Below are 15,861 nucleotides of genomic sequence, written 5' to 3' on the forward strand. Positions count from 1 at the left end.
ACTCTTCTGTCTGCCAGGTGCCCATGGTCGCTTCGTCCCCCGTGGAGAGGGGGATGTGTGTCGAGAGGCCCGTACCCAGACTCTGGAGCCTGATGTCTGGTTGAGAGAGGTGCAGCAGAGGAGTCACGGGACCCGGCGCAGGATACCCCTCACCCACCTGGGACTGTGAGTCAACTTCTTTCTGCTTCAGGCTGTTTACCTGCAGAGTTCACACCGTGCTGCTCATTAAAGGGACAATCCACTTCAGAATAAAACTCCTGTCAATTTGTTAATAATCTATGATCTCTGAGTGGGTAAGATAACTATTTTCACCATTGATTTGACTTCTAAGTGGTCCGTCTGTGCAAACAGAAAATCGCGTTGTGCCACGTCATCGCGATAAGGTTCTCGTCACTGTCGATAGGGGAATAACAAACCTATCACATTTCATAACGCTTTAAAAAAATCAGTAAGTGCACTCCCCATATCAGCCAATAGAAGGTATGGACAGACTGGTTGACTGTGAGTCAGCTGATCTACTGTCTGCTCTTTAGACTGTGTTCACCTGCACCTTCACCTGAGTTCATTCGGTGCTGCACGTTAATGACCTACATCCAATAATACTCCAGACTCACTCATAGCATGGGATTCTACGCTACAGAAACAGGAAATGCTGCCCTATGGGCCATTCTGCCTCGGACAAGGCTTCCTGTCTCGCAGCATGGCAGATGATATACTGTAGCAACCTGTTAACTTTATTCATCTGATTACAGATTGGAGGAAGTGTTGGTCATGGGACTGCGTTTGATTGACGGCATCACTCACCAGGTAATCTAGGCTAACCCAGAATACTGACGGCATCACTCACCAGGTAATCTAGGTTAACCCAGAATACTGATGGCATCACTCACCAGGTAATCTAGGTTAACCCAGAATACTGACTGCATCACTCACCAGGTAATCTAGGCTAACCCAGAATACTGACGGCATCACTCACCAGGTAATCTAGGTTTACCCAGAATACTGACGGCATCACTCACCAGGTAATCTAGGTTAACCCAGAATACTGACGGCATCACTCACCAGGTAATCTAGGTTAACCCAGAATACTGACGGCATCACTCACCAGGTAATCTAGGTTAACCCAGAATACTGACGGCATCACTCACCAGGTAATCTAGGTTAACCCAGAATAGTGACGGCATCACTCACCAGGTAATCTAGGTTAACCCAGAATACTGACGGCATCACTCACCAGGTAATCTCGGTTAACCCAGAACCAAAAGTCTCACATCATTTGGTCAGATTATGTTTACATTGTCTGTCCACATACTATACTATATATATATACACACTATATGCTATACCAAGATGAGGTTTCAGCTGTTTCTAGATTCATTGTTTGCATCAATAGGGGCCATCAGTGATAAAAGCATTTTTTAACCTGATGTGTTCAGTATTTGTATGTTCCACACCATTGTTCTGATTCACCTTACTTCCTGTCTACATCTGTCTTTGTCTTTGATTCACCTTAGTTCCTGTCTACATCTGTCTTTGTCTCTGATTCACCTTAGTTCCTGTCTACACATGTCTTTGTCTCTGATTCACCTTAGTTCCTGTCTACATATGTCTTTGTCTCTGATTCACCTTACTTCCTGTCTACATCTGTCTTTGTCTCTGATTCACCTTACTTCCTGTCTACATCTGTCTTTGTCTCTGATTCACCTTACTTCCTGTCTACATCTGTCTTTGTCTCTGATTCACCTTACTTCCTGTCTACATATGTCTTTGTCTCTGATTCACCTTACTTCCTGTCTGACATACTTCCTGTCTTTGTCTTTGATTCACCTTACTTCCTGTCTACATGTCTTTGTCTCTGATTCACCTTATTTCTGTCACATTGTCTTTGTTGATTCAGTCTTCCTGGGCAGATCTGTACCAGATTCTCAGCTCATCCTCTGAAGTACAAGACCTTCAACAGACAGGCCTCCTAATCCTGGATGACAGGTAACCCAGACCTTCAACAGACAGGCCTCCTAATCCTGGATGACAGGTAACCCAGACCTTCAACAGACGGGTCTTGTAATCCTGGATGACAGGTAACCCAGACCTTCAACAGACAGGCTTCCTAATCCTGGATGACAGGTAACCCAGACCTTCAACAGACAGGCTTTATAATCCTGGATGACAGGTAACACAGACCTTCAACATAGGTCTTATAATCCTGGATGACAGGTAACCCAGACCTTCAACAGACAGGCCTCCTAATCCTGGATGACAGGTAACCCAGACCTTCAACAGACAGGCCTCCTAATCCTGGATGACAGGTAACCCAGACCTTCAACAGACAGGTTTTATAGTCCTGGATGACAGGTAACACAGACCTTCAACACAGGTCTTATAATCCTGGATGACAGGTAACCCAGACCTTCAACAGACAGGTTTTATAGTCCTGGATGACAGGTAACACAGACCTTCAACACAGGTTTTATAATCCTGGATGACAGGTAACCCAGACCTTCAACAGACAGGTTTTCTAATCCTGGATGACAGGTAACCCAGACCTTCAACAGACAGGCCTCCTAATCCTGGATGACAGGTAACCCAGACCTTCAACAGACAGGTCTTGTAATCCTGGATGACAGGTAACCCAGATCTTCAACAGACAGGCCTCCTAATCCTGGATGACAGGTAACCCAGACCTTCAACAGACAGGCCTCCTAATCCTGGATGACAGGTAACCCAGACCTTCAACACAGGTCTTATAATCCTGGATGACAGGTAACCCAGACCTTCAACAGACAGGTTTTCTAATCCTGGATGACAGGTAACCCAGACCTTCAACAGACAGGCCTCCTAATCCTGGATGACAGGTAACCCAGACCTTCAACAGACAGGTCTTGTAATCCTGGATGACAGGTAACCCAGACCTTCAACAGACAGGCCTCCTAATCCTGGATGACAGGTAACCCAGACCTTCAACAGACAGGTCTTATAATCCTGGATGACAGGTAACCCAGATCTTCAACAGACAGGTTTTATAATCCTGGATGACAGGTAACACAGACCTTCAACACAGGTCTTATAATCCTGGATGACAGGTAACCCAGACCTTCAACAGACAGGCCTCCTAATCCTGGATGACAGGTAACCCAGACCTTCAACACAGGTTTTATAATCCTGGATGACAGGTAACCCAGACCTTCAACAGACAGGCCTCCTAATCCTGGATGACAGGTAACCCAGACCTTCAACACAGGTTTTATAATCCTGGATGACAGGTAACCCAGACCTTCAACAGACAGGTTTTCTAATCCTGGATGACAGGTAACCCAGACCTTCAACAGACAGGCCTCCTAATCCTGGATGACAGGTAACCCAGACCTTCAACAGACAGGTCTTGTAATCCTGGATGACAGGTAACCCAGTCCTTCAACAGACAGGCCTCCTAATCCTGGATGACAGGTAACCCAGACCTTCAACAGACAGGCCTCCTAATCCTGGATGACAGGTAACCCAGACCTTCAACAGACAGGTTTTATAATCCTGGATGACAGGTAACACAGACCTTCAACACAGGTCTTATAATCCTGGATGACAGGTAACCCAGACCTTCAACAGACAGGCCTCCTAATCCTGGATGACAGGTAACCCAGACCTTCAACACAGGTCTTATAATCCTGGATGACAGGTAACCCAGACCTTCAACAGACAGGTCTTCTAATCCTGGATGACAGGTAACCCAAACCTTCAACAGACAGGCTTCCTAATCCTGGATGACAGGTAACACAGACCTTCAACACAGGTCTTATAATCCTGGATGACAGGTAACCCAGACCTTCAACAGATAGGTCTTCTAAGCCTTATAACTTGTAGTTTGTTTAAAGTGGGCCCAGTAGTTGTATCTCCGTGTCTGTATCTCCGAGTCTATTTGAACCAGCTGTGAGGTGGTAGGGGCCAAAACGTGCACCCCTGGGGGTCCTGACAAGCTCTTTTGTCTTGTGTGTAGGGGTCTGCGGTGCTCGTGGCAGGGCCTGGCCTTACTGGACAGCATGTTACCCACTCTGCTGCTGCTGCTGGAGGCCTACATCACCCAGGGGCTCCAGGAGCAGCAGGCCAGGGGCCCCATAGGAGACCAGAGACATGGAGGACAGAGGGTCTCCAAGCCTGGCTGACAGACAGGGGAGACTGACCCGGAGACCGAGACTGAGCCGGAGACTGAGCCGGAGACTGAGCCGGAGACTGAGCCTGAGCCGGAGACTGACCCGGAGACTGACCCGGAGACTGAGCCGGAGACTGAGCCTGACCCAGAGACTGAGACTGAGCCTGACCCGAGACTGACCCGGAGACTGACCCGGAGACTGACCCGGAGACTGAGCCCGGAGACTGAGCCCGAGACTGAGCCCGAGACTGAGCCCGGAGACTGAGCCGGAGACTGAGCCGGAGACTGAGCCCGAGACTGAGCCGGAGACTGAGCCGGAGACTGACCCGGAGACTGACCCGGACCCGGAGCCTGACCCGGAGACTGAGCCTGAGCCAGAGACTGAGACTGAGCCTGAGACTGAGCCTGACCCGGAGACTGACCTGAGACTGACCCGGAGACTGAGCCCGGAGACTGAGCCCGGAGACTGACCCGGAGACTGACCCGGAGACTGAGCCCGGAGACTGAGCCCGAGACTGAGCCCGGAGACTGACCCCGAGACTGAGCCCGAGACTGAGCCCGAGCCGGAGACTGAGCCGGAGACTGAGCCGGAGACTGAGCCGGAGACTGAGCCAGAGACTGAGACTGACACTGACCCAGAGACTGACCCGGAGAGACTGACCCCGGAGACTGACCCGGAGACTGAGACTGACCCGGAGACTGACCCCCGGAGACTGACCCCCGAGACTGACCCGGAGACTGACCCGGAGACTGACCCGGAGACTGACCCCGGAGACTGAGCCCGGAGACTGAGCCCGGAGACTGAGCCCGGAGACTGAGCCCGGAGACTGAGCCCGAGACTGACCCGGAGACTGAGCCGGCAGCCACTATGAACTGTAGCTACTGGTCTAGTCGACCATCTACACTGATGAAGTAGATTAGCTGCAGTAAGATGACACTAACCTGCCGTCATCGTGTTCTGATCAGTGACAGGTTAGATGGGCCTGAGATGCTGATAAAGCTCTGTACTTTACAGTTTAACAGGATGCTGTCGGGACTCGGGAAAGGTTCTCCACACCATGTCTTCTATGAACAAATCATTCTGTACCCCTTCAATGCAGTAGAGGGAATCTCTCTCTCACACACACACACACACACACACACACACACACACACACACACACACGACAAGCAGTTACCAAAAGCAGCAGTTAAATAGGTTGTTTATGAAGGTTAGCGTGCCATGGACTCCAGTTCCTCCACGCTTCTCTAGTTCTCTGTCATCAGAGCTGTAGTGAACCACTGTTATTGTCGAGGTCCCTGGAATGGAGCTCTGCTTTCCCATCATCATAGCGTGAGAAGAGAGGGTGGGGGGTGGGGGGCTGGATCACCTGGCAGAGAGAGAGAGAGAGAGGGGGGGTGACGTGGTCGTGGTCCCTGTATCTGGCCCAGGTCCAGAGCAGATCCCAGATTAGACAGATGGGCTTAAACCTTCTGTTGTCCATCAGCTGTGATGAAAGTCTTGGTCTGACAGGTACACAACATGTAATCCACCAAGAAGAGTCTGGAGCGTGTTGTTTAAGCCTGAAGACAGCATCACAACACTGTAGACTGGAGTGTGTTGTTTAGCCTGAAGACAGCATCACAACACTGTAGACTGGAGTGTGTTGTTTAAGCATGAAGACAGCATCACAACACTGTAGACTGGAGTGTGTTGTTTTAGCCTGACGACAGCATCACAACACTGTAGACTGGAGTGTGTTGTTTTAGCCTGAAGACAACACTGTAGACTGGAGTGTGTTGTTTAAGCCTGAAGACAACACTGTAGACTGGAGTGTGTTGTTTTAGCCTGAAGACAACACTGTAGACTGGAGTGTGTTGTTTTAGCCTGAAGACAACACTGTAGACTGGAGTGTGTTGTTTTAGCCTGAAGACAACACTGTAGACTGGAGTGTGTTGTTTTAGCCTGAAGACAACACTGTAGACTGGAGTGTGTTGTTTAAGCCTGAAGACAACACTGTAGACTGGAGTGTGTTGTTTTAGCCTGAAGACAACACTGTAGACTGGAGTGTGTTGTTTTAGCCTGAAGACAACACTGTAGACTGGAGTGTGTTGTTTTAGCCTGAAGACAACACTGTAGACTGGAGTGTGTTGTTTTAGCCTGAAGACAACACTGTAGACTGGAGTGTGTTGTTTTAGCCTGAAGACAGCATCACAACACTGTAGACTGGAGTGTGTTGAGCCTGGAAGACAACACTGTGACTGTTGTTTAAGCCTGAAGACAACACTGTAGACTGGAGTGTGTTGTTTTAGCCTGAAGACAACACTGTAGTCTGGAGTGTGTTGTTTTAAGCCTGAAGACAGCATCACAACACTGTAGACTGGAGTGTGTTGTTTAAGCCTGAAGACAACACTGTAGACTGGAGTGTGTTGTTTTAGCCTGAAGACAACACTGTAGACTGGAGTGTGTTGTTTAAGCCTGACAGCATCACAACACTGTAGACTGGAGTGTGTTGTTTAAGCCTGAAGACAACACTGTAGACTGGAGCGTATTGTTTAAGCCTGAAGACAACACTGTAGACTGGAGCGTATTGTTTAAGCCTGAAGACAACACTGTAGACTGAGCCTGAAGACAGCACTGTAGACTGGAGTGTGTTGTTTTAGCCTGAAGACAACACTGTAGACTGGAGTGTGTTGTTTTAGCCTGAAGACAACACTGTAGACTGGAGTGTGTTGTTTAAGCCTGAAGACAACACTGTAGACTGGAGCGTATTGTTTAAGCCTGAAGACAGCATCACAACACTGTAGACTGGAGTGTATTGTTTAAGCCTGAAGACAACACTGTAGACTGGAGCGTATTGTGGAGGCTTGTTGAGATGGGTCTGTTGACACGCTGGGTGTATTGTATGTATAGTGTACATGGGTTAATAAGAAGAGCACATTTTATAATAGGATAATTATAACCGATTGCCAAGTAAGATAGACTGTGAAATGCATAGTTGGTTCAATTTCTTACTCAATAAAAATGCTTTCTACTATTCATTCTGATATTTATGGTCATTCATGCTCATTAAAGAAATTGTGTGCATTCCCTATAAATGTAACTACTTTTGACCTGAGCCCTGACCTGAGCCCTATGACCCCTGACCTGAGCCCTATGACCCCTGACCTGAGCCCTATGACCCCTGACCTGAGCCCTATTAGCCCTGACCTGAGCCCGATTAGCCCAGACCTGAGCCCCTATTAGCCCTAACCTGAGCCCTGACCTGAGCCCTATGAGCCCTGACCTGAGCCCTATTAGCCCTATGAGCCCTGACCTGAGCCCTATTAGCCCTGAGCCCTGACCTGAGCCCTATGAGTCCTGACCTGAGCCCTATGAGTCCTGACCTGAGCCCGATTAGCCCAGACCTGAGCCCTATTAGCCCTATGAGCCCTATTAGCCCTATGAGCCCTGACCTGAGCCCTATGAGTCCTGACCTGAGCCCTATTAGCCCTCACCTGAGCCCTATGAGCCCTGACCTGAGCCCTATGAGCCCTGACCTGAGCCCTATGAGTCCTGACCTAAGCCCTATTAGCCCCCTGAGCCCTATGAGTCCTGACCTGAGCCCTGACCTGAGCCCTATGAGCCCTGACCTGAGCCCTATGAGCCCTGACCTGAGCCCTATTAGCCCTATGAGCCCTGACCTGAGCCCCCTGACCTGAGCCCTATTAGCCCTGACCTGAGCCCTATTAGCCCTGACCTGAGCCCTATGAGTCCTGACCTGAGCCCTATTAGCCTGACCTGAGCCCTGACCTGAGCCCTGAGCCCTACCTGAGCCCTGAGCCCTATTAGCCCTGACCTGAGCCCTAGTCCTGACCTGAGCCCTATGAGTCCCTGACCTGAGCCCTATGAGTGAGCCCTGATGAGCCCTGAGTCCTGACCTGAGCCCTATGATTCCTGACCTAGCCCTGACCTGAGCCCTGACCTGAGCCCTATGAGCCCTGACCTGAGCCCTATGAGTCCTGACCTGAGCCCTATTAGCTCTATGAGCCCTGACCTGAGCCCTATTAGCCCTATGAGCCCTGACCTGAGCCCGATTAGCCCTATGAGCCCTGACCTGAGCCCGATTAGCCCTATGAGCCCTGACCTGAGCCCGATTAGCCCTATAGCCCTGACCTGAGCCCCCTGACCTGAGAGCCCTATGAGCTGAGCCCTGATTAGCCCTATGAGCCCTGACCTGAGCCCTGAGCCCCCTGAGCCCTATGAGTCCTGACCTGAGCCCTATGAGCCCTGACCTGAGCCCGATTAGCCCTATGAGCCCTGACCTGAGCCCTATTAGCCCTATGAGCCCTGACCTGAGCCCTATTAGCCCTATGAGCCCTGACCTGAGCCCTATGAGCCCTGACCTGAGCCCTGCCCTGAGCCCTATTAGCCCTGAACCCTAACCTGAGCCCTATTAGTGAGCCCTGACCTGAGCCCTATTAGCCTTATGAGCCCTGACCTGAGCCCTATTAGCCCTGTGAGTCCTGACCTGAGCCCTATTAGCCTTATGAGCCCTGACCTGAGCCCTATTAGCCCTATGAGCCCTATGAGCCCTGACCTGAGCCCTATTAGCCCTATGAGCCCTGACCTGAGCCCTATTAGCCCTATGAGCCCTGACCTGAGCCCTATTAGCCCTATGAGTCCTGACCTGAGCCCTGTGAGCCCTATGAACCCTAACCAAAATGAGTGCATTACATAGGGAATAGGATGCCATTTGGAATGCACACAATATCAACTGTGGCTATGTGGTGTAGGTTATCATCTCTCTCTCTCTCTCTCTCTCTCTCTCCATGTCAGGACATTAATGTCATGTTAAATGGAGCATGTAGGAATTAGATCTCTCTCTGTCTCTCTGCCTGATATTCTAAACATGTGTTTTCCCCTGTTCCCTGTGTTGACCTGTATAGAGAAGGGCCCTGTGTTGACCTGTATAGAGAGGGCCCTGTGTTGACCTGTATAGAGAAGGCCCTGTGTTGACCTGTATAGAGAGGGCCCTGTATAGAGAAGGGCCCTGTGTTGACCTGTATAGAGAAGGGCCCTGTATAGAGAAGGGCCCTGTGTTTGAGAAGGCCCTAGAGAAGGCCCTGTGTTGACCTGTATAGAAGGGCCCTGTGTTGACCTGTATAGAGAGGGCCCCTGTATAGAGAAGGGCCCTGTGTTGACCTGTATAGAGAAGGGCCCTGTGTTGAGGGCCCTGTATAGAGAAGGGCCCTGTGTTGACCTGTATAGAGAAGGGCCCTGTGTTGAGGGCCCTGTATAGAGAAGGGCCCTGTGTTGACCTGTATAGAGAAGGGCCCTGTGTTGACCTGTATAGAGAAGGGCCCTGTGTTGACCTGTAGAGAAGGGCCCTGTGTTGACCTGTATAGAGGGCCCTGTATAGAGTATAGAGGGCCCTGTGTTGAGGCCCCTGTATAGAGAAGGGCCCTGTGTTGACCTGTATAGAGAAGGGCCCTGTGTTGACCTGTATAGAGAAGGGCCCTGTGTTGACCTGTATAGAGAAGGGCCCTGTGTTGACCTGTATAGAGAAGGCCCTGTGTTGACCTGTATAGAGAAGGCCCTGTGTTGACCTGTATAGAGAAGGGCCCTGTGTTGACCTGTATAGAGAAGGCCCTGACCTGTATGAGGGCCCTGTATAGAGAAGGCCCTGTGTTGACCTGTATAGAGAAGGGCCCTGTGTTGACCTGTATAGAGAAGGGCCCTGTGTTGTGTATAGAGAGGGCCCTGTATAGAGAAGGGCCCTGTGTTGACCTGTATAGAGAAGGGCCCTGTGTTGACCTGTATAGAGAAGGCCCTGTGTTGACCTGTATAGAGAAGGGCCCTGTGTTGACCTGTATAGAGAAGGGCCCTGTGTTGACCTGTATAGGGCCCTGTGTTGACCTGAAGGGCCCTGTGTTGACCTGTATAGAGAAGGGCCCTGTGTTGACCTGTATAGAGAGGGCCCTGTGTTGACCTGTATAGAGAAGGGCCCTGTGTTGACCTGTATAGAGAGGGCCCTGTGTTACCTGTATAGAGAAGGGCCCTGTGTTGACCTGTATAGAGAGGGCCCTGTATGAAGGGCCCTGTGTTGACCTGTATAGAGAAGGGCCCTGTGTTGACCTGTATAGAGAGGGCCCTGACCTGTATGAGGGCCCTGTGTTGACCTGTATAGAGAGGGCCCTGTATAGAGAAGGGCCCTGTGTTGACCTGTATAGAGAGGGCCCTGTATAGAGAAGGGCCCTGTGTTGACCTGTATAGAGAAGGGCCCTGTGTTGACCTGTATAGAGAAGGCCCTGTGTTGACCTGTATAGAGAGGGCCCTGTATAGAGAAGGGCCCTGTGTTGACCTGTATAGAGAAGGCCCTGTGTTGACCTGTATAGAGAGGGCCCTGTGTAGAGAAGGGCCCTGTGTTGACCTGTATAGAGAAGGGCCCTGTATAGAGAAGGGCCCTGTGTTGACCTGTATAGAGAAGGCCCTGTGTTGACCTGTATAGAGAAGGCCTTGTTTGAGGCCCTGTTATAGAGAAGGGCCCTTGTGTTGACCTGTATAGAGAAGGCCCTGTGTTGTGTTGACCTGTATAGAGAAGGCCCTGTATAGAGAAGGCCCTGTGTTGACCTGTATAGAGAAGGGCCCTGTGTTGACCTGTATAGAGAAGGCCCTGTGTTGACCTGTAGAGAAGGCCCTGTATAGAGAAGGCCCTGTGTTGACCTGTATAGAGAAGGCCCTGTATAGAGAAGGCCCTGTATAGAGAAGGCCCTGTATAGAGAAGGCCCTGTATAGAGAAGGCCCTGTGTTGACCTGTATAGAGAAGGGCCCTGTGTTGACCTGTATAGAGAAGGAGACACAAATGGCACTTATTCCCTGTGTAGTGCACTATGGGTGCACTATGAACCATAGGGTTCTGGTCTAAAGTAGTGCACTATGTAGGGAATAAGAGTTCCATTTAGTAGACCTGCTTGGTATCATGACAGGCCTAGACTAGTGCTGCTCTGTTCTTCAGAGAGATCTGGATGAATGATCAGCAGTAATGGGAGCAGATGTTTCCCAGTACTGACACTACTGGGTGATGTTCATCACTCCTACAACGTGCTGCTGAGGCTTTGTTTTGTATTTCTATAGTGGAGCATCTGCAGGTGCAGTCAAATTAGAGGCTGTTGACAAGGACCCAATGAATACAACTGTATTGATACAGCTTTATGACCCAATATACCAGGCAGGTAGGATCATAGAACGATACATTCTATGGGAAGATGGCTTTATGACCCAATATACCAGGCAGGTAGGATCATAGAACGATACATTCTATGGGAAGATGGCTTATGACCCAATATACCAGGCAGGTAGGATCATAGAACGATACATTCTATGGGACGGTGGCCCACGGCCTTTAATTGCCTACATAATTGATGAGTTTATTTCCAAACACAATTTTTTGTAAAAACATTTTTTTTTATATAAACCTTTTATTTAACTAGGTACGTTTTCACGTTTTGTGTTTTTTCATCAGAAATGATTGCTTATGGGTGCCTTCGTGTGTCTGTAAAATATTACTGTTCTTATTCGTAGATTTTAGATGTGTATGAAAATGTTTTTTTTTTTTTGCTAAACACTATACAGGTTAGCTGTAATGTAATGTTCATATCCTGTATAGCTGACTGTGATATGTGGTCTTCTCACCATATCTTAAGATCAATGCACTGGATAAGAGCATCTCCTAAATGACTACAATTTGAAATGTAAATGTTTTGCATACAGATCTCAAATTACTGTATTGAATAATTGTTTACCTTTTTTCATTTGTCACTTGTAATTCTTTCAGTTCTTAATAAAAAAATATAAAAATAGTTATTTGTTACATTTGACTGTGTAAAACCTTATCAGTACTACTGATTTCTCTGTGAGGCAGATATATTATTATTACTGTGTAAAACCTATCAGTACTACTGATTTCTCTGAGAGTGAGGCAGATATATATTATTACTGTGTAAAACCTAGCAGTACTACTGATTTCTCTGAGAGTGAGGCAGATATATATTATTACTGTGTAAAACCTAGCAGTACTACTGATTTCTCTGAGAGTGAGGCAGATATATATTATTACTGTGTAAAACCTAGCAGTACTACTGATTTCTCTGAGAGTGAGGCAGATATATATTATTACTGTGTAAAACCTAGCAGTACTACTGATTTCTCTGAGAATGAGGCAGATATATATTATTACTGTGTAAAACCTAGCAGTACTACTGATTTCTCTGAGAGTGAGGCAGATATATATTATTACTGTGTAAAACCTAGCAGTACTACTGATTTCTCTGAGAGTGAGGCAGATATATATTATTACTGTGTAAAACCTAGCAGTACTACTGATTTCTCTGAGAGTGAGGCAGATATATATTATTACTGTGTAAAACCTAGCAGTACTACTGATTTCTCTGAGAGTGAGGCAGATATATACCATTTAGCAAAAAAACCATGATTATTTGTCTCTGAAATGAAACAAGTTATTTAAAACTAAACACGTCTGTCATTGAACAACCGCATGAGTGATTTAGATCGTGAAGAAACACACCAATCTCGTTCATAATTTCTATAAATAATAAAAGCTAATTTACCAACACTTCTGAAAATGGATAGAAGGCGTTTTGGAATGAAACTCTTCAATTACTACGTCACACATTGAGTGTTCAGATTTATTATTTTTATAAACTGTCTGTTATTTTTATTCGTTTTTTATAATGAAAGGACATTCACTGTGGTGAACGTTTGCTTTAGACAAGGGGGCGGGACAGTAAGCTCTATCATAAAATACATTTATAGAATAATGTTTTGGAATAATATGTCTTCTTCGTTGTACTTTTCTCTCAATGTTTTCACATTCAGAATGAATGCTTGTGTCTACTTGCCCCCAAAAGGAATTATATGCAGTTTATTGTCTGTCACAAGGGAGACGTTCGTGTCTATATTGGAACCGCAGTGCTCACCGTTAACGACATGGTCCCCAGCAGTATTTAATGAGTGCTTCGTGCCGGTTAATGTTTGATACTCCTGTATGAACTTCCGTTTTGGTACGCCCTGTCCATGGTGCTGAAACACAGAGGATGGATGATATCACATGGACATACTGTAGGCCTGTTGTTTTCAGTATCTGGTAATCAACTTAATAACCCTGGCATTTTATAATTAATTTGACCTGTAAAAGAACTCTCACGTCCGTGCTGATACTATGGCTGCGTAATTGTGTAATTTCTATGGTTAATTGAGCACGATTAATTCACTTCATGAGGAGCCTTTCATTGCAATAGAAAGCTCTGGACTGTGTGTTGGGGGGCACATTGCATTCACTCGGAAATGCTCCACACTCAAGCATTGCCTTGTGCTTTTTAACAGAAAGGAGAGAACTGACGTGCCCACCGGAGAGATGTTATAGAACATAGCACCCCTGCAGGCTTTTACCACCCACGTACTTTCCATGTGAATCTGTCCATAAATGGTCATCCTACGTATTTTATATGAAGCTTTGTAGTTCTGTTGATAGAGAATGGCGCTTGCAACGCCAGGCTAGTTGTTTCGATACCTGGGACCACCCACATGTAACATTTATGCACGCATGAATGTAAGTCGCTCTGGATTAAAATGGAATATATATATATATAACCAATACCTATAAAGAGTAAATTGTTTGATGTCGATCACTTGTGTAAAATTGTCTTTGGTGTTTTTTAACTTAGCAGAAGCCCAAAGCGAGATTCAACTAAATGTAAAATGATAGGCTAACTAAAATATCACAACACAACTCATATTAATATGATAATATTTTTTCTTTTATTTCACAGTACACAAATAAAATCTACATTTACACAGTTGGCTCAACTGGTCCAGCCAGTAGCCTAAAGCAGAGTATAACTCTTGACATAGTGGTTATATATTGTAATACTACAATATGTGTATTGTACTGAGAAGTCCCTCAATTCATTGAATTTGACACTTCTCTATGGGTTTGCTCCGTTTAGTGGGGCTGGGGCCCATTACCAGCTGTAGGTCGCTGTTAAAGCTGGGGCGGCGGGCCAGTGGGTAAACCGCACCGCAAGGCGCGTCTGGAACCAACGCACGGCTCCGTCTGCCGCAACGGCTTCTGCTGGTGCTCAGCGCCTGGTAGGTACGTATGGAGATCTCGCGGTGCTGCGACGGACGCGTCTCGGTAGGGAGACCGCCTAGCTTGACAAGGGCTTGGAACATCTCTTCTAGACTGGTACTGTCTTTGGCTGATGTCTCGAAGAGCGCCGTGTCCTCCCCAAGAGCTCGGAACATCTCCGGACGACTGATGACCCTCTCCGCCTCTAAGTCCACTTTGTTGCCGCATATCACTATGGGAACCCGGGCATTCTCTTTGAGCTTCATCAGCTTGGTCTTGGCTGCTATTATCTCTTTGCGCAGTGTGTACACCTCTTTGAAGGAGTCTCTGTCATCCACACTGAACACCAGGAGAAATATGTCACCTGTTGTAGAGAAGAGTACAGATTTAGTGATTTCATTCAATGCAACAACAAAAAACACCCAGATTTATTTCCCAACTCAATGTATTAGATCAAGGCTATGCAAAGGCCAATTCAATGCAACTCAATTAGATCTATAACCGGTCAAAAGCCTATACACTCATAACCTACACACCTGTCAGTATGGACAGCCTCCGTCTGGCGGGGAAGTCTCTCTCCTTCGCTGCGTCCAGGATATCAATCTGATAGGTTTCTCCTCGGATCTGGTACAACTTCCTGTGGAAGTCTTCTGCCGTGGGCTCGTACTGTTCCTCGAACCCGCCGCGCAGGAACCGCCTGAGAATGTTCGTCTTGCCCACTCTGGGCGCGCCGAGTACTACAACGCGCCGGCAGTTACGGGGCTTGGTGAGGCGCATCTCCTCCAGTGGCGCGGTGCATGCAGTCTGGTCCGGGAGGGTCAACGTCGCTAGCGGGTCGAAGGATCTTCTTTTGGGGAACATTTCCGAGGATGTAGGCTGAGTGGTCCCCGTGCTGGAAGACCGGACCACCCTCGTCTTCTTGTCCGTGTGTCTCCAGTGCTCGGTGACCGTTTTAAAGATCCCTTTACTCGCCTTGGTCATGCTCGAGACCTTTTTGTATCGCATGAGGATTGTAGGTGATTGACAGTTGACACCTGTGACTTTAACATTGGGAAGCTGGTTGGAAATCGTTTGTTCAACATTATCGTCCATGTTGAGCTGGATCTGTGGATGCCCGGCAGTTGCACAAGAGCTGAACGTGTCGGCGGTGCCATCAACGGAAAGGTAGACTACTTTCTCTGCTGTGTTCACCTCCATGTTCCTTCCAGGCACGGGGATCATCCGGGGTGTCTGTTGTTACAGGTCTGTTACACCTGTTGCTTCACCATGTGATGCGTTGCAGTGTGCGGAGGGGAGCGTCGGCGCGGGTATTTATAGAGTATGGCTGGGCAGATTGGTTTCTACGTCATTAGAGAGAATCATCACATCGCGTTAACACTCTGCTCCTTTTATGGTAGTATCATAGAAATATCTGTAATCATGTGATATCAGTCAAGTGTAGGCTATAGCCTTCCAATTCACATGTCAGGCAAACCCATAGCTAAGGAGGATGGAGCACAGCTAGAGAGGGAGCGCGGCTAGAGAGGGAGCACAGCTAGAGAGGGAGCGCGGCTAGAGAGGGAGCACAGCTAGAGAGGGAGCGCGGCTAGAGAGGGAGCACAGCTAGAGAGG

At 48.0% G+C, this 15,861-nt stretch overlaps 2 protein-coding genes across 2 annotated transcripts in view; one reads left to right on the top strand and one right to left on the bottom strand.

Moving 5' to 3' along the window:
• The window catches only part of rsad1 (radical S-adenosyl methionine domain containing 1), a 12,459-nt gene extending 8,247 nt beyond the window's left edge, over positions 1-4,212 (top strand). The window contains exons 7-10 of the mRNA XM_042317598.1: positions 18-165; positions 753-807; positions 1,898-1,986; positions 3,989-4,212. Of these exons, the coding sequence (XP_042173532.1) occupies positions 18-165; positions 753-807; positions 1,898-1,986; positions 3,989-4,154 (458 nt within the window). The 3' untranslated portion in view covers positions 4,155-4,212. The remainder of the gene's footprint in view (positions 1-17; positions 166-752; positions 808-1,897; positions 1,987-3,988) is intronic.
• A 9,705-nt stretch (positions 4,213-13,917) lies between these two features.
• On the bottom strand, positions 13,918-15,520 carry rasd2 (RASD family member 2). The gene is made up of 2 exons (XM_024409270.2): positions 14,787-15,520; positions 13,918-14,614 (listed from the first exon to the last, which is right to left on the bottom strand). The coding sequence occupies exons 1-2, from the start codon at positions 15,469-15,471 to the stop codon at positions 14,088-14,090; spliced, it is 1,212 nt and encodes a 403-aa protein (XP_024265038.2). The 5' UTR covers positions 15,472-15,520; the 3' UTR covers positions 13,918-14,087.
• Between the last annotated feature and the right edge of the window lie 341 nt (positions 15,521-15,861).

The sequence above is a fragment of the Oncorhynchus tshawytscha genome, unplaced genomic scaffold (genome assembly GCF_018296145.1).
Source record: "Oncorhynchus tshawytscha isolate Ot180627B unplaced genomic scaffold, Otsh_v2.0 Un_contig_956_pilon_pilon, whole genome shotgun sequence".
Taxonomy (NCBI): domain Eukaryota; kingdom Metazoa; phylum Chordata; class Actinopteri; order Salmoniformes; family Salmonidae; genus Oncorhynchus; species Oncorhynchus tshawytscha.